We start from the raw sequence: 24,052 nt of genomic DNA, 5'->3' as shown, positions 1-24,052 counted from the left end.
ACAGGAATGAAAAGGAGGGAAAAAAAAAAAAAAAAAAGGAAAAACCCCCTTCCCTAGTATCTTACTTTTCCTGGGTATGATGCTCACCCTCTTGGCATCTCTCCAGGCCCACAGCTGAAGGCACCGGTGTCCCTCAGGAGAAACATAGGTGTTGCCACCACCACCCTGAGCCCTTCCCTGGCAGGGTGTGATGCCCACGGTGGGGTTTCTTCCTCCTCACTCTCGGCACCCCCGGGGGTATGTGGCCACCCCACCGCCCGCTCCCTTCTCCCCGGTGCCCAGCACCAGGGCAGAGCTGCCCAGCGCCCAGCCCGGGCACACCAAGGGCTGGTGTTTGCTGGGCAGCGCCTGCCCGGGGCGGCAGCCCTTGGCCGTGCCGGGTGTCCCCAGCGCGGAGCTCAGGCAGGTGGGCACCAGCCCCTTGGCCGCGGGACACGTGTGATCCCAGGGACACCCAGCTCAGGGCACGGCCAGCCCAGAGATGTCTGAGACCCTGCGGTGCTGGGCCAGTACAAGGCCTGTGGCCTTTTGCTAGCAAGGACAAAATTTCCTATTTACTGAGCCACAGGCAGTCACCATAGCAGTGGCAAGTGTTTCTGCAAGGTGTAGCATTCAAGGGATGTTTGTGTTAGATGGTCTTTTTGGTGTCCTGGAGAAGCTGTGCTGCACCCCAGCAGCACTAGATCAGGCAGGACCAGTTCACCAGCCAGGCCCCGGGAGAGTTGTAGAGTGTGACTGGGACTCAGTGCAAGTTGGCAACTGGTTTGGGTGCTCCAGAGTGAAAAAATAGACACCAGCAAGCTTGAACTTCAGCTAGCTTTTAAGGGCAGGTGGTTTGGAGAGAGGAAAGAGCTATGAGGAATTTAGAGATGAAGCCAAAAGTTCCTAGGGATGGTGTCTGGTGGGATCACACACACAGCTCCCCCTCAATGTGTGCTGAAGGCACTCAGAGAGCAGCCGTGCTCCTCTTTTTAGAGAGACTGGGCTAGCAAATTGGCTCGCTACACCACCTGTCTGGGACATCAGCTTGCAAAGCAGTCAGAGGGGCTCTGGGCCTGATTCTGGGCTACTAATGATGCAAGTTCAGCCTGAGGCTGTTCATGAAAGCCTCATGGAAGAGAGGAGCAGAGCCAAATACATTGTACACCAGACTTGGTTTTTTGCTCCTTTCTGATAATGCTCCTTGTCCAAGAGACCTGCTTATTGCTCTAAGGCCCCTTGCTGAGGACATGCAAGCATCGCCTGGCCTTGATCTGTGCAGGGTTGAGATGAGAGGGTCTCTTTGTTCCCATCAAAAGCTCCCAAATCCTGCAATGGAATGGGTCTTTTCTGAAATTATTCACGTGGCCAAGCACTTTTTTTTTATGGTAAAAGGAACTGGTAACAAATGCAAATTTCTTAGGTTTGCCCCCTGTGCTACAGGAATTTCTCAATTCTCTGTATTTTCTGATGTCACTCAGGTGCTATGGTTGGGTGGGGGTGGGCAGAGAAACACCTTGAGAGGTAGCCCCCACTAGGCAGACAGAAGGGCTCTTTCCAGGACATTACACTTTAATGTGTCACCTTTGCTGCTCTTTGAATTACTGTCTGATTTTGGTCATCCGTGTCCATCTGTGACAGCTTTTCCCTCTGCTTGCCGGCTTTCTGGCTGCCAGCTATCCCAACCGTGCACGAGCATGAAGTCAACAGGGTTTTCTCTGCTGAATACCTTGATACCTTTGTGCTAGACAGAAAAAAATGTAGACACTCTCCAGCTTGCCTATCATATGCCCTCTCCCGTGTCTGTTGCTTCCATAGCAGGAGCTGTGTTTGCTGGTGTGGCTTGGCTTCCTCGGATACTGCTGCCAGGAGGGTAGTGATGTTATTGCAGACATCACAACATGCCTTGGCATCATGCAAGGGTGGGTGGCAGCTTGAAGGGAAGGAAGATGTTTGAAAACGAAGGAAGGGCATCACAGGGGAGACAAATGTTGCTTTCTGACACATAGTAAATCCTCCGGAAAATTGCTTTTCAAAGGGTTTGAAGCAAAACAGGGTCAAATTTGGCCAATAGGTTCAGCCTGTGCTGTAGAAATTGGAAGAGATTATATCTTGAACTCAACAGGGTATTTAATTTCAGTATTTTAAAAAAGAGGTGGCTTAGTTTAGAAATGTTAAGGGAACCAAAGCATTTGGTTGCAGGCTGATTTTTTTATTATTATTATTATTATTCAGTTTGTGGCTATGATTATTGCCATGGTCTTTCAATTAAAAAAATTTAATTCCCCTCACTTTTCAATTCAGATGCTGAAGCTAGTTTGCCTTTATTCTGCCTTTGGATGAGATTAAGGCCCAGTGCAGGTGATGTGAGCTGCTCTGATAGCATCTCTTCTGGATCTGCTCCTTGTCCCAGGAGACCATTTGCAGCAGGTCTTCTTTCCATCTTTCCCCTTCTTCTGCCCCTGTTGAACCTATAGAAAGGAAACACAGGTGCACACGCCATGTGGGAGTCACATCTTGCTCTGCTCTTGTTCCCAGGAGGAATGAAGTGGGAACCAAGGTCTTGGCACGCACCATGAGGTCAGTTCAGACACAGCTCTGATGGCAGCTTCTCTGTGGGCAGCCTGTGTGTGTGGAGGAGGCGCTGAAGGAAAGTAAAGGGTTGGGGAGCAGAGGAAAGTTGGCAAGCTCCTAGAAAGGTGCAGAAGATTTCCTGTCCTCTTTTCCCAGTTGTTACTGTCCACTTCAGCCTGTTAGAGATCCACTAGATGCATTTGCATTTTCCATCACCTTTCACCAGCAAGGAAATGGTAAATAGCCTGGAGAGTTTTACTGCAAACATGCTGTGCAATATTTATGAAGGCCACTGTGAATAATTAATGGTTTATCTCAACTTTGAAAGCTTAGCCACAAACTCTTCTTAAGATTTGTGTGGGACATAGCAATGCTTTGCCAAGGAGCATTGCTGAAGTACCTCTGGTCTGTGAGGATCTTCTAAAGGTCATGGCTAGTTTACCTGCCTCTAGGAGAGAGCAGGAAACCCATCCAGGTGTGGGACAAGGGCTTTGGGTCTGTAACTCAAATGTTCCTCTATGGTTTGTAAAGCAGATACTATTGCAGTGCTCTTGTGTAGGCTCTGTGCACCAGGTTGGCCATTCTCAAGCCATTTTCTCCCACCTGGAAGGACCCCTCCCAGCAGCAGCCATCATGGTCAGCAGTAATTAGCACTGGTAGGGGTGGCCATCAATAAGGGATTAAAAAGGAATTGCCATCAGAGCTTGAGGTGGTACCCCAAAAATAGAGGAGCAGTACGTACTGAAGTGCACCTTTTGCATCTGCATACTCTTGCTGCATCTTTTATGCCAGTAACAGCTGTTATAGAATATTCCTGGAGAAGTATAAAAGCAGTTTCCAAAACATCATGTCAAAACCAGTCAAGTTTAAACACAAGAAGTGTGCAGTTCTGACAAGAGACTTTTCTACAGAGCTGTGGGTTTCATGCCTGATTTTCATGTTCAGCCCTCTCTCCAAGAGGTAGCTGCATTTTGAACAAAAGCAAAGTGGAAACCTCACTGCTGTTTTTCAAAATGATTAGCCAGAGGGGCACAAGGACAGGGATGGCTTCGTGTGTGCGAAAGAGGGAGCGTGGTGTGTGTCAGGTGGTTTTATAAACATGGATTAATGGTCTCCAAAGCTCAATAAGGTGACTGCGTGATGTACCTGCTCGTTCAGAGGAGCAGAGGAGAGCTTCAAGCATTTGTGTCATCATTCTTAAAGAGAGGAGGAAAAAAATAATCTTCATTTAAATGCATATAGTAGCTTTTCACTTGGGACTGAATGGAAAGTTTTTCTATTAAAATGCAAATGAAAGAATAAACTGTAACTCCAAATTTCTCCCTGAAAATGGATGTCTCCTCTCTGCATTGTGGTAACAGAGTGATTTCTACATTCAGAGTGCAAGTATTTTATCTTTATTTTGGGAAGGGAGAGCAGGAGAGTAAGAAAAAGAGGTTTGAGATTTGGGGTCCCTAAAAGAGTTGTGCCCTTTTCTGATACATTGATACAGCACTGTGTTATGTTTGGAAAAGTGGCTTGGAAAATCAGCAGAAAAAGGAAAAAGGTGTTCATCTGGACAGTGCTCCTTTTGCGGCAGTAGTATTTCAGAGCACATCTCAACATGAACGCTGCTGTGCTGTATCGCTGCCAGACACTCATGTGGTACTAGGCTGTCCCAGCACCCAAGTCTGATAAGGAAATGAGAAAGATATGAGGTCATGCATTGGGCGTGTGGGAGAGGCAAGGCATGAGCTCCGATGCTCTGCTGAACCACAGCTTTCCTCCTTCCCTGGGAAAAAGCCCTTGAGCACAGGGTGAGTTTTTAGGCATCTCTCTGGAGCTATACAGTGGGCCCTGTTCCCTTCTCAGATTGATAGGGTTTAGAGTAATCTTTGCAAGACCTGATAATTTTCATCACTTGTGAGCTCCATAGTTTGGAGGTAGAGAGTCCCCGTTAAGATCCAATCAGCTAGTTCAAGACCCGGTTTACCTTGCAGAGGTGATGTTGCAGGATGGACAAATGACACCTCAGCGATGTCAAACAAGCAGTGGAGATGGGAGATCATGGCTCCAGTGGCTCCAGGCCCCTGGACTGATTTGCAAACACAGAGTGTTTCTGAGCAGATACAAACGCAGGCCTGATTTTGGAGGGGTGGGGAGAACAGGCTGGGCTTAGGTCTGAACTCATCCCACCGCACCTGGCACTCAAGCAAGGTGTCTGTGATAAGACGGTGTCATCCTAGGCTCCTCTATTGTCCAGAAGATACAGTCATCTTCTGAAGTCCAGCTAATGTGATTAACCCCTGGGGGTGCCTACCTCTCTCCCTCACTAAAATGAGAGAAGGAAGGTACCTATGCTCCCCTGCTGTGTTTTCAACATGACCCTTCACCTTCACAGACTCTGACGCTCTCTGACCTCAAGCCAAAGCGGGGACCAGTGTCAGGTGGCACCCAAGTGACAATTACAGGCAACAACCTCAATGCAGGCAGCAATGTCATCGTGACCTTTGGGCGACAACCCTGCCTCTTCTACAGGTACAGATGAGTCCTTGCTACTGTATATGCCTGAGTCTGAAAGACATGAACAATTATAGTTAAGAGACTTCTTCTGCAGCCCAGAAAACCTGTCCCTCAAGTGCCTCTTCTGCCTGTGGCCATGTCTATTCAGCAACAGGACTTTTGCATTCTGCACCATGTGCAGCCTTACTCTGCATGTTTTGGGATGGGAGAATAGGATTTATTTCATTGTTTTGATTGGTATTTGATGTGCTTTTTTCCATGGCCCCTTGTCAAATTTCACTACAATTCTCCACGGTCCTATGCTTTGCTACTTGCTCTGGGAGTATGTAATTTTAAAGATTCATTTTCATGTCCCTGTGTTAGCAGGGGTGACAAAGAAAATCTGACAACATAGGTTCTAAGTATTAAACCACGTCCCTTTTATCCCAAAATAGTCCTGTAGTGCTAAGAAATGGATGATTTGCAACATTTTAGCTCTGGGTTGGCTCCTGTTCAATTGCAGTTCAGAGAGGCTTAATGTCAGTGTTACCTGCTGAACCTTCCCTGATCCCTGTGAGAATGAGTCTGAATCCAATTCCCAAGGGCTCCTGCAGCTCAAAATTACTCTGTGCAACACATTTTGCTGCCAGGATCGGTGCAGGTTGAAGACGAAGTTGGCACATTTCTCCTAGCATATCCTTAGCAGAAGAAGGGCTCATTCACAGGAGACCTGGGACCACTGTCTTGGGGCAATGCCCTTCCCTCTCCTGACTGTGGGGATCCTCTTTAGCCACCTGTCATGACTGTGGTGTGATTCAGCATCTATAATTCAGGAGGGTGAAGTCACAGCTTGTGATTTAAAAGGCTAAGTGGGAACCACAGCTGCTTGGAGATGCTTACTGAAGAGACGGGGGGGTTTAGGAGGAATTGAGCATGGCCTTTCGGGGGAATTTGGAGAGCACCTGAGGGTGCAGTCAGTGAGGGCAAATGCCATGTTGCAAGGAAGGATGCACTCTGCTTCATCCTTTCTAGGGGTGTAAGATGAGGCTGCATCACAAAACACAGGACTGGGGAGATTGAGGGTGTTTGGAGCCTAGATTTTGGGCTCTTTATGGAAGGTAAGAGCCGTGGCAAAATTCAGACCCGGAGCTGGTTTTGAGCCCTGCCCAAAAGGAAATGTTTATGCAGAATCCTCTTTGAGTATAATCATAAAGTGCTTCCCACTATATTAACACCTTTCATGCAAAGATCTTAGACATGCTGCGAACTGCACTTAAACATGGCTTACAGTCCTAATGCAAAGTAAACTTTATTACTCCAGACTGGAAAGTTGAAGTACAAACACCCCTTTTTATGAGCCACTGCTGTGTATGTCTGCAGACGGGACGGAAACATCCATTTAACCACACACTCTCTGATGGAGAGAGGTCTGGTTTGGACTTCTCTTGAGGTTCAGTTTTCACTCTGAGACCTGAGAAATGATGGCTCTTGTGGTTTTATTTAAACTAACTATTTAAATGAAAAGGCAACGTCACTTCCTCAGATAAATGTGTTGCACTATTCACAGCATAGTCCTGTAACGGTGAGTTTCACCACTTCACAGTTTCTAGGTTTAAGGTCACAGGACATAGAGTAAGTAGCTGGGCTCTTTTTGGCACCGGTTGTTTTGCTGCTGGTAGCACCTGGTTTATATTTATGTGCTTCTACTCACAGGAGATCCACCAAGCATATTGTCTGTAACACCACTGCCTCTGATGAAGGCTTTGAGAAGGTGAAGGTGTCTGTGAGAGTGGATAAGGCCAAGATACATCAGGAGTTACAGTATGAATATGTAGAGGATCCAACCATCCTGAGGATTGAGCCCGAGTGGAGCATCTTCAGGTAAGCATTCCATAGACACTCCCCCATACCACCTGACATGGTTTTCTAATGCAGCACTAATGTGTTCATACTGGTCCTAGATACAGAAAACTGATTTCCAAGCATTGTGGTCACTAAGAAATAGATTTGTGCAGAGATACTTCCCAAAGCCCAAGATCATGAGGGCTGGTGGACTTGCCTTCTGGGAAGACTAAAAGGGGAGACAAAGCAGTGTATTGTGCATTCATTACAACACCTTGGATGCTCAACATGTGTCTGTGCTCATGCGTACCCTGGGACAACATTTCCACATAGTCTAGTGAGGGATAGGTGGGAGCAGGGTCCTTTCTCCAAACAAATGCCTTATATTCCAAACCTAAATGATCGTGCACCCCACCTTCACTAGCAGAGCCAAGCTTCCTGGCTTAACGCATAAAATCCAGCTGCCAATGCTTACCAGAAGCTTGCCTTGAAGACTCCATGCTTTAATTACAAAGGTAGATGCAGCAGATCTCCAACTTAGTGCTGAAGCATTCTCCCTCTTCACTGCAGCTCAGGGTTTATCTCCAGCACCAGGATGCTCCCTGTCTGCATAATATTACAGAACACTGGAGCTAGTTAAACTACATGGTTGTATCCTTAAAAACTGAAATTCCTAGTGCTTCTGGCCATGACTGTGTTTCAGGCCCCACTGGGATGGGTCCACAGCTTTGCATGGCAGCAGGACCAGTCAGTGATTTCTTAAAACCAAGCATAAATGTCAAACTGCTTAAAGAAGTGAATCTTCCTTGGGTTTGGAAGCTTCAATTCCTACCTTTCCCACAGCCTTCATGGTCTTGCTGGCTTTGGACTGAGCATTGCTTGTTTGGCCATTGTGCCTGAAAGCCCCAGGGCTGTCTCCCAAGATGAAACGCAAAGGGACCCCTGGTCCCTGCCCTATTAACAGCCTTCCTTCTCGTTAGGCATCCCTTTTTCTCTTCACCCCATTGATGCTGCTTTGGTGAATTCAGAGGCTTCACATGAAGGTGTCTGAGAGGAGCATTTGCCCTGGTTGTAGAAGACATCAAAGCAGTACCCAAATGCTCTCAGAAGCCTGCAGAAATGGCCTCAGGAAGAGAGAAATTGGTCATTAAATGCACTGGTATTTCCTTGAAAAGATACAAAATAAGAAATCCTAGTCTCCCCCCATTCATCCACAGCAGCTTTCTGCTTCCCTGTCAAATCGTACTGATCGGAGTATCTAGGGATTAGGAGCAGGGCTTGTAAATCCCCACAGTTCAGCTCCTGTCCAGAAGATGTTTCCACAAATCAATTAGTGCCTTTAATTACCATGAGGGAATTTACCGATTTAGCTGGATTGAATCTTTGCACGTTGGTCTTGAAGCTTTAGTGTCTGGATTTTCCATTTGGGGTTTTTATTTTCAGTCAGAGTTCAGGTTATCAGTGAAATGAGAAATCGCTTTAGTCTCTTCCTTATTAAAGTATGTTCAGTGCTGGTTAAAAGGTGCAAGACTGACAGCCTGGGAGAGTGAATTCCCCTGTCATCCCCAGGAAAGTTGCAAGATGGAGACCTTCCTCTGTCTGGCCTCAGGTCAGGCTGGGAGGTGAGAGGAGTTCTCCAGAGCCCATTTGCTCCTTGGTTTCTCCACTGAAGATTCTAGCAACAGACGAAGAAACAGCCTGGGAGATGCTTCAGGTGCATTGGTAAAGCTTTGCCCAGCCTGGGGGTGCAGAGATTCTGCATCCTTTTGCTTGTTGCCCGGGATCTCCCATCCCTCCTCCCAGCATAAAGGGAATTAAGAAGAGCTGCTTGTCTAGTGGGTGCCAGCTCACTTGCAGGGTGTGTAGCTGCTGGGATGGATGAGTGGAACTCTACCTGTCTCATCATCCGGGTACAGCCTCTACCCTCTGCTCTCTTCAGCATCACTGAAATCAGAAAGCATCCACTTGAGCATTAACAGGTGCCTAATTTTAACCAGACCTACCCCTTCCATCCCCCTTCTTGTGCATTTTTTAATCACTCCAAAGGTGCATAACCTTGGAGGAGGGTGCAGAAAGAGAAGATGCAATATCCAGGATTACCATGGTGGTTTGGGGTGCCAAGGGCAGTTTTAAGCACTGTTAACCGTTAGCTGTGGAGCTCCATCCAGCAGGTTATAACGGAGACAAGCATTAGAGTAAAGCCTCTGCACAGAGCTGGATGAAAGGGCAGCCAACTCCAACTCCAGTCCTGAGAACGAAGAGGGAAATAAGTTAGTCAAGACACGTGGATCTGGAGATAGACTGAGGAGACTATTCCTCAGTATATTTGTTATGCAGTACGATTCATTACAGCAAATCCACTGTGCTTCTCTGATTCATCACTCCTGGCTGTGGGGCTAAGCTGTTTTGAGGGATAGATGATGATTGCTACTAAACCAGCTTTGCAAAATTAGTGAATGAATGTATTGAGCCTGGCTTAAAACCTTCTCAAGTACCATTTTCCAAGACAATAAAGAAAAGATTACTGCTAATTTACTTCCATAGCCAAAAAAAAAAAAAAAAAAAAAAAAAAAAAAGAAGTCACACTGGGCTGGCAGGTAACTAGAATTTTATGAGGTTCCATTATGAGGTTCCATTAATACTTTTGATCTGGGTTTGATTTGAGTTATGCCTAGCAATTGTCTGAGTCTGCAGACAGAAAATTATGCTCAGAGCTTTTGGGACAATAAGGAGTTAAATTAAGAAAGGTCATGGTCTTGTCTCTTGGCACCTCTGTGATTTTGCTGGGCAGTGGCTGGCAGTTTTCCTGCAAAGGCAAGAAACAGTCTTATTTGCTTGATTTGCAAGCCAGAGAGGGTTTGGGGGCGATATTGTGCTCTCAGCAAACACAACTGCTTTAGGTTTTTTTCAGAGAAAAGGCCCCCCTTTGATCAGGTGTTGTGGCTGTACTTAATAACTGTGGGCTGGGTCTGCAAGCTGAGTTTCCAAACCAAATACAGCGTTTTTAACATGTGAGTTTGAAACTGTGTGTGCAGACTTGGTTGATTAAATAAAAGGATTTATGTGTATATGCACACAGTCAGATATATCTGTACATACGTGCATACATTTGATAAGTCTGGAACACATAAACTTTCAGCTGAGTAGCAATAAAAAATCCCTTCTAGTTTGAATCAGCAGAGATTCATAATAATAATAATAAATGATAATACAAATTAAAAAGTTTCAAAGCCAAAATTCTTGAAGAACCAAGACGGCGGAGAAAGAAAAACTTGGTTTATACACTTCTCTTCTGGATTCTGGTGAGCGAGTTCTCCCTGCATGATATCAGGAATAGTTAACGCAAAGCTGAATTTTGGGGAGAGGGTATTCTTTCTGTAAGGCGGGGTGTGGGGTGTGTGTGTGTCTCTCTTGTAAGTGGATGCTTGACTTCAGAAGAGATCCTCTGTGCATTCAAGAAAGCTCAACCATCCAAGCAGATCTTATGGAAACGGAAAATATGGTTTTGCCCCGTACAATTTCCCATTAGAAATTTCCCATCACAGCTGATGGCTTCGGAGAGCAAGAACTTGAGGTACTCTGCGAAACTCAAGGTCAAATGTTGTCCTAACCATGGATTAGTCTGTACAGGCATTACTTGAATGAAAGACCAAGAGGAATCTTTCTGAGAAGTGTCACAACAGCACCTGCCAAAAGATATGGTTGTGACAAGCTTTTTGGCAGAACTCATGTCTCAAGTCTTCAAATTTACAGGCTTATGGGACAGTAGGCTGTGTTTAAGCTAGTGAATACTTAATCCAGATCTATATTTTAGTCCTGAAGCAAGAGCATGCATAGCCCTCATATGTACTTTGGTCTTTCTTCTTTCAAAGGCAGGTTAGCTTCATCTATTTGCTTGATTTGCAAGCCACAGAGGGTTTGGGAGAGATGTTGTGTCTTCAGCAAACACAACCTATCCTGCTTGTTGGGAGAGCTCCTTGGTCCTTGCTATCCCTTGAACCACGACCAGGCATTGCCCGGGGTACCACTAATAGCTTTTCAGCATCTACGGTCACCAGCCAGTGTTTGAGCTGCTGTCCTGGCCATTTGGTTTATCGGTGTGGGCACGACTAGAGGGGCTGAAGCACAGTCCCAGTTAGCTGTGACCAGCTTACTGGAACCTGACAGCTATACTGCCATGCAGAGATGCATTTGCATTCATTCCTACCTGCCCCATCTAATTAATAATAGAAGATAAATGAGGAAAATGGAAAACAGAGGTCAGAAATGGGGGAGATCTCTTGGCCAATATGGGATTCTTCCTCTCAGTGTGTTTGTTTTCTGGTGTTTTGTCATTTATAATGTACTTGTTTAACTTTTCATGTATGCCGAGGTTTATGTGGAGGCAGAAAGGGAGCCTGAGCTTTCTTTTCCCAATCCCACTGATTTAAATCCCACTAAGGAAATAAATAGCAGCCTGGACGGTTTCCAAAGGGAGTTATGGAGGCAGGTGCTGAAGTCAATGAGAGCACTCCTTAGCCTGGGAAACTCTCAGAGATGGGGCTGTCCACTGATGACATTTCCCCATCCTGCCCTGGACGTGTGAGCCCTGAAGGTTTTACTTTCTTAGGTAACTCTTCTCCCTGCAGCCCTTGCATCACTCTGCCTCCACCGCAGTGCTGTAAGGGAGAGCTCACCCTGGTAGAGCAATGCTGTTTCAATTTGGGATGGCTGAAGCTGCCTGTGGTGCACCCTTCTCCTTGATGCGGTGTTCAAAGCCAACCCAGGCGCTAGCTCCTGCTGAAGCCTGGGAATGCTCCTTTGCAGTTTCCTTCCTCCCTCCCCTCTGTTCCCCGAAGTCCCACAAACAGAACTGCTGGCTGCAGCCAGACGAGGCAAGGGAAGGGAAAGGAGGGTGTTTCTGAAAGCTGTTTCCTTCTGCTGACAGTGATTGCAGGGAATGGGAAGGGCTCTGCCTACATCCTGCCATCTTACGCTGGGCTGAGAGAGTTGTTATAGAAGTGACAAAATCTACCAGATGCATGGCTGTGGCTTGTATGAATCGGCTTTCTCAGGAAACCAGTCCTCATCTAAGCAAAGGGACACAGTGACTGGAAATCTCTTTTCTGTTATGTGTTGGATCTAACACACGTGGTAGAGCTTATTTGCCTGGGTCGCCAAATGGAAACCAAGCAAATGCCTTATGTACTCCAGGGGTGGAGATTTTGACTCTTGTTCCTTCTAGATGCTGCAGGACCGGGTGCCCTGTCAGCACTGAAGTGTATTCACTGAGGTGATATTCTCTTATTCAGGGTGATATTTTTATAGCAGGTTTAACATGCAAGATGTTAAAGATACAGCCCTCAACCAAGGCAGCACTGAATCCTCAAGAGCTGCCTGCACAGGATAGTATTTATGAAGATTTTTTGGGGTCCCTTCCTTAAGTGATATAAGAGATATAATCTGTGAACCATTATGAAGAGTCCTTGTTAAATTTCCAACTCTTATCCTCATTACCAAAGCTTAGGATTTCTGAGTCCTAACAATGAAAAACACCTAGGTGCTGCTTGATGTGACAGTTTTAGCAAGTATGTGGTTTTACTTATTTCTCGCCTTATGAATAGATGAAAAATTACTATTAGGGTTTTGTTTTTGGTTTTTGTTTTTTTGTTTTGTTTTGGTTTGGTTTTGTTTTTCCTTCCCTTCCTATGTGACTGTGAGATGTGGTCAGATACTTCACACTAAATATTTAGAAATACAGATCACCCATTGCTGGTGCAATCAGTTCTGATACCTATTAGCTGCATTTATGCATTTCTTCCATTTCTTCTCCTTTAGTGGCAACACACCCATTGCAGTGTGGGGAACTCATCTAGACCTCATCCAAAACCCTCAGATCCGGGCAAAGCACGGTGGAAAGGAACACGTCAATGTGAGTATGCCTGCTGAGCTGGAGAGCGGACATGTCCAAGGTGGTGAGAGGGGCTGGATAACAGCTCTGGAGGTTGAAATCTCCAATTGCATCCAGAACAGAGTATGACTTGCTTTCAGAAGGATTACACCATCCTTTCTCCATGAAAGAGCACTGGACCAAAGAGAGAAAAGAGAGGTGTTAATGGTGGGTCATACATTTCCTGGTCCTTGCTGGGCTTATTTCTTCTGTTGGCTCAAGGATACCCGTCCTCTCTTGGCTGTTGTATAACCTGTGTTGCTTACCAGCCATGCCTGTGCCTAACTAGACCCAAATTCAGGTTTTTAGATCAGTGTGCTGGAACTGGAAGGGACTGTGAATAATGCTTTTTGGTACTACTGTGTCCACTCCCTGGCCTTTTTTGGGATCCTGCAAGTGTCTCCAGGTTTAACCAGCTAGGTTTGTAACTTAGTTCAACTCTTAGTGACCACTGAAGAATCAGAAGTCAGCCTGTGGAGGCCAGTAGAGCTTTACCAAGGAATGGGAAGACAATTCACCTGGAAGGAGCCAATTGCCAGTAGCTGCTGAGCAGCTCCAGGTAGAACTGTAAAAGGTGTGAGTGCAGGACATGCAATTAGGAAACTCAGGAGCAGGTAGCACTTGCTGGTACGTACAGTAAGGTTGGAGGAAGGGGCCATGCAACAGCATCTGAAAAGTAGTTGGCTGTGTATGGGTATTTCCTGGGACCAACTGTGAAAGAGCATCCCAGAAGAAGAGGGATCAAAAATAAAAAAACCCAAAACACAGAGGGACCAGTTGGGGTGGGGTCAGAAAGTCCAGGTCCTCTTCATTTCTCGGATTTAGAGTAGTCCATATGCTTTCCACAAAAGGTTCTCAAAGCACTTTGTGGACATTAAAATAATGTACTGCCACATGAACAATGGTGAAATTGTGGTAGATCCAAAAAGAAAATGCAGGAAAATATGGGGTAGATTCATTTGCGTCTGCAGTTTACAGATTGAGAGACCTAAATGTTGGTCTTGTCCCAGCTCTGCCATGAACTAATATCTCCCTTCATAAAACCAGATCCAAAGCAATTTTGTCACCTCTCATGCCCCATCAGATTCAGGAAATACCAGTGAGATTGGTTTCTGGATGCTGAAACTTGAATAGCAGTTTTCCAGTCTGTCATGAACTCTGGGGAAACCCTGGTCCAACTGATTATGCATATTCATAGGAATGTTTTGGTAATGTGTTCTATTTCCTGGTACAGCACAAACAAACACTACTTTAACTTTCCTGCAGAATTAGAAGCCTGCATGACTTCATCTTATTCTTCCAGCCAGACTCCAGATCTTGCCTGACACAGTGGTCTCAAACAGTCATGCCATTGTGCAGGTGATGAAGCCTATTCTTCATCTCACACACCTCCATGCGGAATTGCCCATCAGTTTTGCACTGGGAATTACTCTGGTGCCTTTTCTTCCTTGTAAGAGCTGTTACAGCAAAAAACATCTGACTGACTGACTTTCCAATACAAAACTGTCTGGTCCAAGTCGCTTATCTATTGATTTAAACCAAAGACATACTAGCATCTGAGCTATGCTAGCTGTGATAATGAGCATGGTCTCAGTGCTGTAGGTATCAGACTAGTTTGGAGAAGATTCTCAGATCAGGCACAGCTGGGATCCCATGGGGCTGGTGCTGTTTTCCTACAGAGCCTGTTGATTCCTGGTGAGACTGGGATGCAGCGTGCTAGCAACCACGATATAGAAAAATGAAAACTCAGATCCTGAAGGACAAGCAGGCGTCCAATTCTACATTGTTTAAAGTGGTAGTCAGGGTAAAATGCCTTTCACAAGCTATAACCTGTTTCTCAAATACAGGAAAAAGCAGGTCTTTGGCAGGGTTGGAAACACACTTTAGGGTTTCCTGGGACCTACCTCATTATCTGCGCCTCTCCAGCTTCCTGGGCTTCATTTCGGGTAACCTGATGTTCAAACAGGAATCTTGGGCACAACTGAGCCTGCGCTGCACATATACTTGTGGAGTGATCCCCAAGAGTATGAGAGCTAATTTTAGGGTGATAGTAAGCCTTTGATTAGTCTCTGTTGTCAAAAAAAAAAAACAAACACCAAACAAAAAAAAACCAGGAAGACTTTCTATTTCCAGAAAGAAATGGGTTTAAGGGAAGATGTCAACACTGGCAACCCCACAGGCTGAGCTCCCTCAGGGAAGAAGCACAGGATGCCCAAGTGCAGTGCAAACTGCTCCACACACCCACCCCAGAAAAGTTTTCCTAATCCCTTTCCATACTTGATTGCATGATGGGTGGCGGGTATGTTTTGAACCAGTGGAGCACCAGCCTGTCTCATGATAACCAAGGAGGTCTGCTCCTCCCTGTCCTCCAGGAGCAGGTAGGCTAACATTTCACTGAGAGGTATCTGTCCACCAGGATGGCTGGAGGCATTTTCCATAAACACTCCCTCTGTTTGTTTCCTTTCTCCAGAACTGTGAGGTGCAGAACAGCACGGAGATGACCTGCCAGGCTCCGGCACTGGCTGTTGACCCCAATCACCATTCTGAGCTCGCCGAGCGTCCAGAGGAGTTTGGCTTCATTCTTGACAACGTGCAATCCCTGCTGATCCTCAACAAAACCAACTTCACTTACTACCCAAACCCTATCTTCGAGGTTTTCAATCCCTCAGGGATCCTGGAGCTGAAGCCGGGAAGTCCCATCATACTGAAGGTGAGATGGAGGCCAAGGACTGGGTGAGGAAGGACAAACACATGCTGCCTGTTGCCTCTCTGTGTCTGCCAGCACCCCACAAGTGGCATCCTAATTGCATCCTAGAAATTTCCTTCATTTATTGCACCTACCATATTGCATCACATCAGAGTCATCATCTGCAAACACCAGTCACTGCTCAGCATCTGCCAATAGCCATAACTAAAAAATATAAACGCCTGCTGTAGCTACCTGTATGCAGCTTAAATTTGTACCCACTGCCCTCCACCAGAGAAGAATGTTTTCTGCTACTGCAACAAGGCTGGTAGATAAATATCCAAGTTTATGTCTTTCTTGGGTTTTCAAGACCTTCCTTTCACCCCTGTTTAAATCTTACACCAGTCCTTTGTCATTTCTGTAATCTGGACAGCAATAGAGAGAAAGAATTTTATGGTTGAGCATTTCTATATCAGCACTTGTATGTGGTGCATACGCAAAGAAATGGTTGTGCCTGCAGAATACCTCCTTGCGTGGTTACAAAGAGGTCTGTCTTGTCTGAACACATTTTGTGAGGGCCTGTTTGTTCAAGACTTATATGTAACATTTCTCATTTAGTTTCAGAGAGAGAGGAGAGCAGGACAGGCTGTTTTGACAGATTACAGTCTGTAGCCATCCATGCTGTCCTCTGCATGACTTTCTAAATTGGCTTTTCCTCTCTGTGTTAGCAAATGACGAACCACAAATGTCAAACGCAATGTTAATACTCATGTCAAAGGAACAAACTAGAGCTGGAAGGTGAATACTTTTCTGATGGTGGGCTTTTTTGGTGTGTGTGTGATATTTCTTTCTATCCAGGGCAAGAACCTGATCCCACCAGTGGCAGGAGGGAATGCCAAACTGAATTACACAGTTTTGGTTGGTGAGAAGCCCTGTGCAGTGACCGTATCAGATGTGCAGCTACTGTGTGAGTCCCCAAACCTCATTGGACGGCACAAGGTGATGGTAAGTGGTGCTTGAACTTCAGCCTGTCCTCCCTGGGTGGGTTGGGAGGGCATACCAGTGCTCAAGAGCTGGTAGACATCTCCGAGGAGTTTGTATCACCATTTGCTTTCCATAGATCCCATAAACTTCAGGGCCTCTTCTTGTCATAATATCCCCACCAAGAGTAATTTGGAGAAGTACAAGAGTAACCAGGAGATCTCAATGGACACTGAGAAACTTTTCATTATCAAAACCCTTTAGGGAAGTTTGCCTCTCTTCTGTTTTTGTATGGGCTGTATGAACACTAGATGCTTATATGAGTTCATATATATATTATATTCCCTCCATGGCATACTTAGTTAAATTTAGCACAGTCACTAGCAATTACTAACATACTGGTGGGTAAAATTCACCTTTATGCAGGAGAAAAGAAATGCAGGATATGGGCAACAGTATGACTGGACTTCGGACTGAACTTAGGCAAAAATCCAAGAATCCAAAAATCCTGCATATCCTTCCTGGGATCTGTGAAAAATGGACTCAGTGATTACATCAGAGAGAGCTTCTCTTCCTCTCACTATTGATTTATTTACTCCATTTTTACTTTCTTCTCAGCAGTTTGCATTCCTCAATGCTGTTGCTTGATAAGCAGCACATCAGCAAACTCATTGCAGTTGTACTGAGCTGTGGGTGGAAATACAACAAAATCTGACAAGTGACACCAAACATACAGATGAACAATGTTTCTCATTCCTTGTTATCAACTTTTCTCCACCTCTCTGTTGCCCTCCTAAACTTGTATCTGTCACGTATTTATTTATTTCAATGCAATGAGACTCATAGAGGTTGATGGAGACACACTGCATGGCTCTTTAAAAAGAGAATTTTCTGGGAACTTTTAGAAAATAGTTTATGGTGACCGTTTTGGGTCTTGTTTGTGACTCCTGCTGGGACACCTGACGCTGGCTGCTTAACTTCTCTGTGCCAAAGTTTGTCATCTGGAAAACAGAGGTAATAACCCTTTTCAGCCATGCAAATACAGCATGGCTCTTGATTCATTGTAAAGCACTTTAAGACAATCCAAGAGGAGTAATAATGAAGTGAGAGATTTTCTCTGTGTGAATACGAAAGCTTTTGAACTAGACAATATATGTTCCATGTCATTTTCATGAATATAATTAAACATATGGTTAGTCAGAGATGGACAAAGCCAATCCTAGAGAGAAAACTCAATGTCAGGTGAGCAATAATCAACCTCTGGGGATCAGGGAGGATGAATATCTGCTCAGGTCTTACTAATTGGAAAGACTCCCCTGCTCCTGCAGCTTGGGACAGCTTAAGTGAAGCCATAGAGAAAAAAATAATCCCTTTTTGAGGATCTTGATCAAGCAAGAGATACTGCTGGAAGCCAAGGAAGATGATCGCATTGAAGCCTGTTAATGAGCATCAGTAATAGGGGCAAGTTACAGATTTCTCGTTCAACTGCTAACACTGGGGCAAGGCTTTGGCAGCATCTGGGCTGGGAACCAAATACAGAAGGTCACCTGCAATGGAGACCAGTGCTCAAGGGTGGGCTTTGCAGCTGAAACTTTACAGGGGAAGAGCTGGGCTGGGAAATGCCTTCTCCAGCATAGCATGGCATCTCTGTTGCTCAGGTTGGTACAAAATGTATCCCCATGATTCACATGACTGTCACTTTGATGGTCAGGAAAATTGACAGGTATCTCTCCTAGGTCCTCCTCCTGTTTCTGCCAACAATTTACTGTGTGACCTTGAGTAAATCGCTGAGCAAACCCTTTCTTGCAAAGTGAGGTGGCCTAGATCTGAGAGGGGACCATGGGAGTGAATCAACCATTGCAACACTGATATTATTTCTAAGAGAAGGAACCTAAGATTATTTCTAAGGGAAGGAACAGTGACATTAATGTCAACAGATTTTTGATCTAGCTCAGCTATCTTTTTTTTTATACGACAGAGTTAAATATTTGAAAAAGTAGAAAAGAACTAAAAGGCCTGAGCAACGGTTAAAAAAGATTGACTAAATAAAATTCAGAGGCAAGCTCTGTCTCAAGGAAATCAAAGAGACATGAGAAAGATACATGAGTATCTTGGGGAAGGTCTACAATGAAGAAGCGGAGTACTTTTGAAGGGTTGCTGGTATCTAATGTAGGCACTTATATACATGGAACGTCACACTGGACTCTTTATATAGTGAATGGAGAGATGGTCAAATACAGCAACTGAAGTTCAGGGCACAGTTGATCTCATCCTAAGGTAGACACTTACATTTGGCCAGGGCAAACTTCCACTAGGATAGACACTGCCACAGTCAAGTTGTGCTCAACAGGAACTCCTGAACTGCTGACCCCTAAGACTTTGCTGGACAAAACTGAGCTCTGCCATAGTGCCATTTAGAACAAATTCAGGATTAATAGGCCTAGCAGGTGGCCAAACTTTGTTTGATAAGATGGAGGGCTCATGTGCAGTCTTCTGGAAGGTATAAATAGCACTTATAAAACACTCAGTGGCCCAGGAGATAAAGTAAGGCTGTATCTACATATTTGCTTATTTTTCTTTCAAATGTTCACAATAATACTGCAGCCTTGCAGGCTTTCTTCTTCAAGTGACAGATTCCCTCAGATCATGGCAGTTTTATTCATGGACTGTGAGACCTTAGCAGTGCTGAAACAACTTTTAGAGAGGAATGTACTGGGGTTAACTTTGTTAGACACCTACCTCTATGAGTCTAGATCTCCTTACAGTTAATGGAGAGAAATGGGAACTTCCACTGAATAAAACGTCTCATCCTAATGTTAAAGGAGGTGTCAAAAGCTGCTCACATAAATCACATTCTAAAAGTGCTTTTTCTCTGTATTGACTCTGAAGGCATGCTGTAATGTCTAACTTAGATGTGCATGTCCAATGTTTGGTGAGAAGACTCCCACCCATGGAGACAGGCTGTTCGGCAAGCTTTGAGGACAGACCTGCACTGGGGATTGGGATGGGGTTTTTTGATTCTAGTCTGATACTCCCTGAATGGACTTATCTGACTACAGGGCTTGGGGGAAAAGGGCCACTGTCGGAAACAAAAAATGAAAAGTGACAAATCTGTTTATTGATCCACTGTGACAGGAAGGAAATTGTGCAAGCTGGTGAGCAAATTTTGCTGGGAGGATTTGGGACAGTGGTCTAGGGCAAAAGGCGACAGCTTCCAGTGCAGACATTAGCGTGTCAGTTTGGCAGTTTGTCTTCCCAGTTGAGCATGCCACATACCAACAGCAAACCTCTGCCCTGCGCAGGCCTTATAGGTGAGTCGGGCCTTGCATCTTGAAACAGATGGGAAAGCTAGTTAATGCTGCATCCTCAACTTAAATGAGTGCTAGGTTTTTCCTTGGCCACTGAAGATGCTCTACAAGTCATCAATGTCATGGTACAGGAACGGTCATCTTGAAACTCTACTGCCTGGTCCGATGAGCTTAGGTTTGATTCTGTTTCTCATTGCACACATTGTTATCTTTCTAAAGCCCATCCACAAATGCCATGAGGGGATCTTGTGGATAGAAATTAGATCTTTCCAGACATTCATTTTTGTCCTGCCCAAGACATAAGGGTTACAGCTAGGTGGCTTTGGCCAGGACCCACTGAGGAACAGGCTACTGCTGCTGCTAGAGCAAACCAGACATCTCAGAGGCTGTAACTGGGGCCAGAATAATTTCTAGGAGGTTGCGGGGTCACACAGATTCATGTCCCCTGCAAAGCCTGTAGTAGTGAGGAGCAAAAGCAGCTGGAAAACTTTTCATTAATTCATGACTTTCTGCTTCATAGTCTCTCCTGCTAGTTAATCCTTCCTCCTCGGGCCAGTTTCTTCCTCCTGGAGCCTAGAGAGGAAGCCCAAGTGGGTGCCTGCGCTGAGGCCTGGGACTGATGCATGTGCAGGTGGGCTGGAGGCAGACTGAGTAACTGAGAGCCAGTGGGATGGAGGAGACAGCTAGCCACCAGGCTGGGATGCGGAGGGTGTTTTCACATGCCAGGCTGGAATGCTGTGGGATCTGGAAATTATAAGGGAGAGCTCCTCATAAAGAAGGAAGAAAAAGGTTCAGGTACATGCTGCAACGGGTCCAGTTGCAGTGGGAGGGGACAGCACGTAGTCCTGAGGTCTTGACTGCACCTTTGCCCAGCAGCAAGATTTTGCTCTTTGTGCAAGGCCTGCTGTGCCTCCCTGTGACAAAGGTCAGCTGGCAGGAGTGATGGGGCTCGTTGCCAAGTCACGATCCTTCAAGCTCTTTGCATGGCATCTTCCTAGCTTTGTGTTGATCTATAACCAGTGGTCCCCTAAGACTGCACACTCCTCAAAGCCTCTTTTTATACTTCAGGCTAGTCAGCAGTGCTTTTCCCCCTGCCACTCAAACTTTTTCTACTCTACAAACAGCTTTGAACAACCTTGTAGTAGCCTTAAGCAAGCATTACCCTGTGGCATTACTGTTGGGAGCAGCGTTCGTATTGTAAAACTGGGTTCCTGACAGACTTGCTTCAACAGAGCATTTTGTTGGCCTTCAAGCAGTGCCGATTGCACAGTTTCTTTCTGGCTGTTAAAAGCAAGGTCTTCACACAGCAGCTTGTTCCAGAGGCTAGCAGCAGCCCTGGGAACCTCTGGGAGTGCATGGAGAGCAGAGAGCTGTATTCCTCTCCCTGTCCCACTGGTGAGCATTTACAGCCACCCTGTCAATGTGTGGCTAGAAGAGGGGCTGTAAAGGTTCAGGCTCAGTGGGTTTTGTGATATTATTTTTTTTTTCCTGTCCCAGTGGGTTCCAGATACAGTTTTCCCTGGTTGAAGAGTCAAAAGCAAATTGTGACTCTGATTTCTGCATTCTTGCTGCACTGACTGCTTCTGTGCTAGCTGTCTGGGTCAGATGTCCCTTGTGCCACTGTGAGGTTAGGACCTATCAAACCACAAGCATGAGCTGAGCGTCCTGTGTGCATTTTGGGAATGTGTCACCAGGACAGTCCAGCACAACATAGCTGTTCAGGACAGGGAATGGAAAACCCAGAATGAAGCCCAAACTGATAGGTAGCCAGGACATTGGAACTGGTGAGATTTGCTTCATCACAAGTCCTTTATTAGTTGGGTTCATGGCCACTCTGTCTACAGAGGTGCTTCTATATGACATTTCAGGCAATTTTAAGCTGTTCTCTGTCCAAGTACTTCATGATCCATTTAGCCTGGGAGACAAGGGGAGGTCTTCATTCAGCCTTAGTTAGGGAGATGATGGAGTTCCTCTGTTTTCCTGCTTGTTTTACAGTTTCGGTGTAACTCTTCCCTGCCTTCCCTCTAGGCTCGTGTAGGAGGAATGGAGTTCTCCCCAGGGATGGTCTATATCTCTCCAGACAGCCCTCTCAGCTTGCCAGCTATTGTCAGCATTGCGGTGGCCGGTGGCCTGCTCATCATCTTCATTGTGGCTGTGTTGATTGCGTACAAGCGCAAATCCAGAGAAAGCGACCTCACTCTCAAACGTCTGCAGATGCAGATGGACAACCTGGAGTCCAGGGTGGCACTGGAGTGCAAAGAAGGTAGGATGAGGAAGGAAAGCTGACACTGTGTCAGTGTTAGTAGAAGAGAGGCATCCAGCCACAAAGCCTTGAGCCAAAATATCACGAACAAAAGAGGCATTGAGCCCTGTGGGTATGGCTCAAGCCTGGACATAATCTGACTTTGCCTATTTTACCTGAGCCCAGCCTTCCTCCACCCTGTCCTAACTGCATTTGCTAACTTGCTGTTCAGGGAGAACCTTGGCACATGTCCCTGGGGAAAGGCTATGTTATAGAAAAGGTGGGACTGCTCTTGTCCACCTTCTTCTTCCTCTCCATGTATTTCTTCTCCAGTTTTACCTTAATCTCATTCCTGTGGGTCTGAGGGCCTTCCCCATCATGGTGAGGGAGACATGTACTGTCATGGCTGCATGAGTCGTTCCTTTTTTGTGTCAGCCTTTGCAGAGCTACAGACAGATATTCATGAGCTGACAAGTGATCTGGATGGAGCAGGGATCCCTTTCCTCGACTACCGAACCTACACCATGAGGGTGCTTTTCCCTGGCATTGAAGATCATCCAGTCCTGAGGGATCTGGAGGTAAGAAATCAACATCTCCTGCTTTGGCTTCTCTCATGCCTCCCTGTTCTCTCCTGTATGCAAGAGATGTTATGCCAGTGGTGGGGATGTGATGGCTTACAATGCTGTATCCTGCCAGGGGTGTGACAGCACCTCACTGAAAATCCAGGTTGAAAAGGGAAGATGATTTCTGCTATCTTAAATATTAAATTCTGTTTGACCATTCACCTGTTTGGAAGAGCCTCATAGATCTGTGTGCATTAGGTCTACTGCAACTGCATTAAGTTTCTTTGTGGTCTTCATCCTGCTGGGTTTTTGGGGGTTTTTTTTAGGCTGGATTTGTTAGTTCCTGCTGTGCAGGGGCCAGGAAAAAAAGTTATATGGCAGAGCAGCGCACTTGCCTGTGTCACTCCAGCTTTGAATGACACTTATACTACCTAGAGGCCTTTTTTTTTTTGTGGCAACGCCTATAGAAATAACCTGCTGTTGCTGAAGAAGGTTCGCCTTTGCTGTACGCTGTGGTTGTCAGTGAGGTCAGAAAACCACAGCATCAGTCTGCCCATACCCTGTCCACATCTGTCTCCTCCACCCGAACTCCCTGGACCACAGCAGTGGGAGAACAGTGAGACATGGCCTGGCACTGCCGAGGTCTACACTCAGCCTGCATTGCCTCACCGGCGATGAGGAATTTGATGGGACCCCGGGTGAGGTCTGCCCATGCTGCAAAACTGCTTCAGGCTTTGGCAGATGACAGGCTGTGCTCCAGGGGTACCTGGGCCAGAGAAGCAGGGGTACACCATGGCCAGGGCCAGAGGGTCATTGCCTGAGCTCTCTGCAAGGTCTTTGGCAAGCTCTGAGTTTCAGAGAGGCTCTGGCGTGGGCTGGTGAGATTGCTGGAGGCCACGACTGGGGCTAGTTGGCAGAAAGGAGGACCAAGAGCTGGCACAGGTGATACCATGCTTGGCTGGCTGCGTAATCAGAGGGGCCTGCTTGTCTTTACTCCTTCCCTTCAGGAGAGGCAAAATTCATCAAACCATATGGAGAGAACCATGAAAAAGCCTAATCTGTCAGCAAGGAGGACTTGTGGGATTGGGTAGGAGGCTGTTACACATTGACTACTGTGTATATTTGCCTTTGGGGTGCAGGCAGAGTGGCGTCGAGCTGCTTTCCCTCAGGAAAGAGGGGCTCACAACAAATAAGCACAAGAGGTGAGGGGTGATGAATCTCTCTCTCACATACGTATACGCACACACAAACACTTTCATTATACCCACAGCCAATTTCAATCCCTATATTCATTAACCTCAGCCAGCTGACCACAAAATAGCACCTGACCCCTACAGAGGTTTTAGCATGGATGCTCCCATGTGTAGATACATATAGAGAGACACAGAGCTAATGTTTCAATCAGCCACCTTTGATCTTGTCTTCCTTTCATTTCCTTCAACTATTTTTCCCCCCCTTAATCCTTTT

General features: G+C 45.9%; 1 protein-coding gene across 2 annotated transcripts in view; it reads left to right on the top strand.

Moving 5' to 3' along the window:
• The window catches only part of PLXNA4 (plexin A4), a 456,157-nt gene that overhangs the window by 384,490 nt on the left and 47,615 nt on the right, over positions 1–24,052 (top strand). For both annotated transcript variants that reach the window (XM_037389024.1, XM_037389025.1), the window contains exons 15-21: positions 4,934–5,070; positions 6,748–6,915; positions 12,694–12,787; positions 15,276–15,515; positions 16,350–16,496; positions 21,809–22,043; positions 22,458–22,600. In XM_037389024.1, the coding sequence (XP_037244921.1) occupies positions 4,934–5,070; positions 6,748–6,915; positions 12,694–12,787; positions 15,276–15,515; positions 16,350–16,496; positions 21,809–22,043; positions 22,458–22,600 (1,164 nt within the window). The remainder of the gene's footprint in view (positions 1–4,933; positions 5,071–6,747; positions 6,916–12,693; positions 12,788–15,275; positions 15,516–16,349; positions 16,497–21,808; positions 22,044–22,457; positions 22,601–24,052) is intronic.

This window comes from Falco rusticolus, chromosome 5 (genome assembly GCF_015220075.1).
Source record: "Falco rusticolus isolate bFalRus1 chromosome 5, bFalRus1.pri, whole genome shotgun sequence".
Taxonomy (NCBI): Eukaryota; Metazoa; Chordata; class Aves; order Falconiformes; family Falconidae; genus Falco; species Falco rusticolus.
Note: the sequence above shows the minus strand (reverse complement) of the source record. Positions and strands in the feature narration are given on the sequence as shown.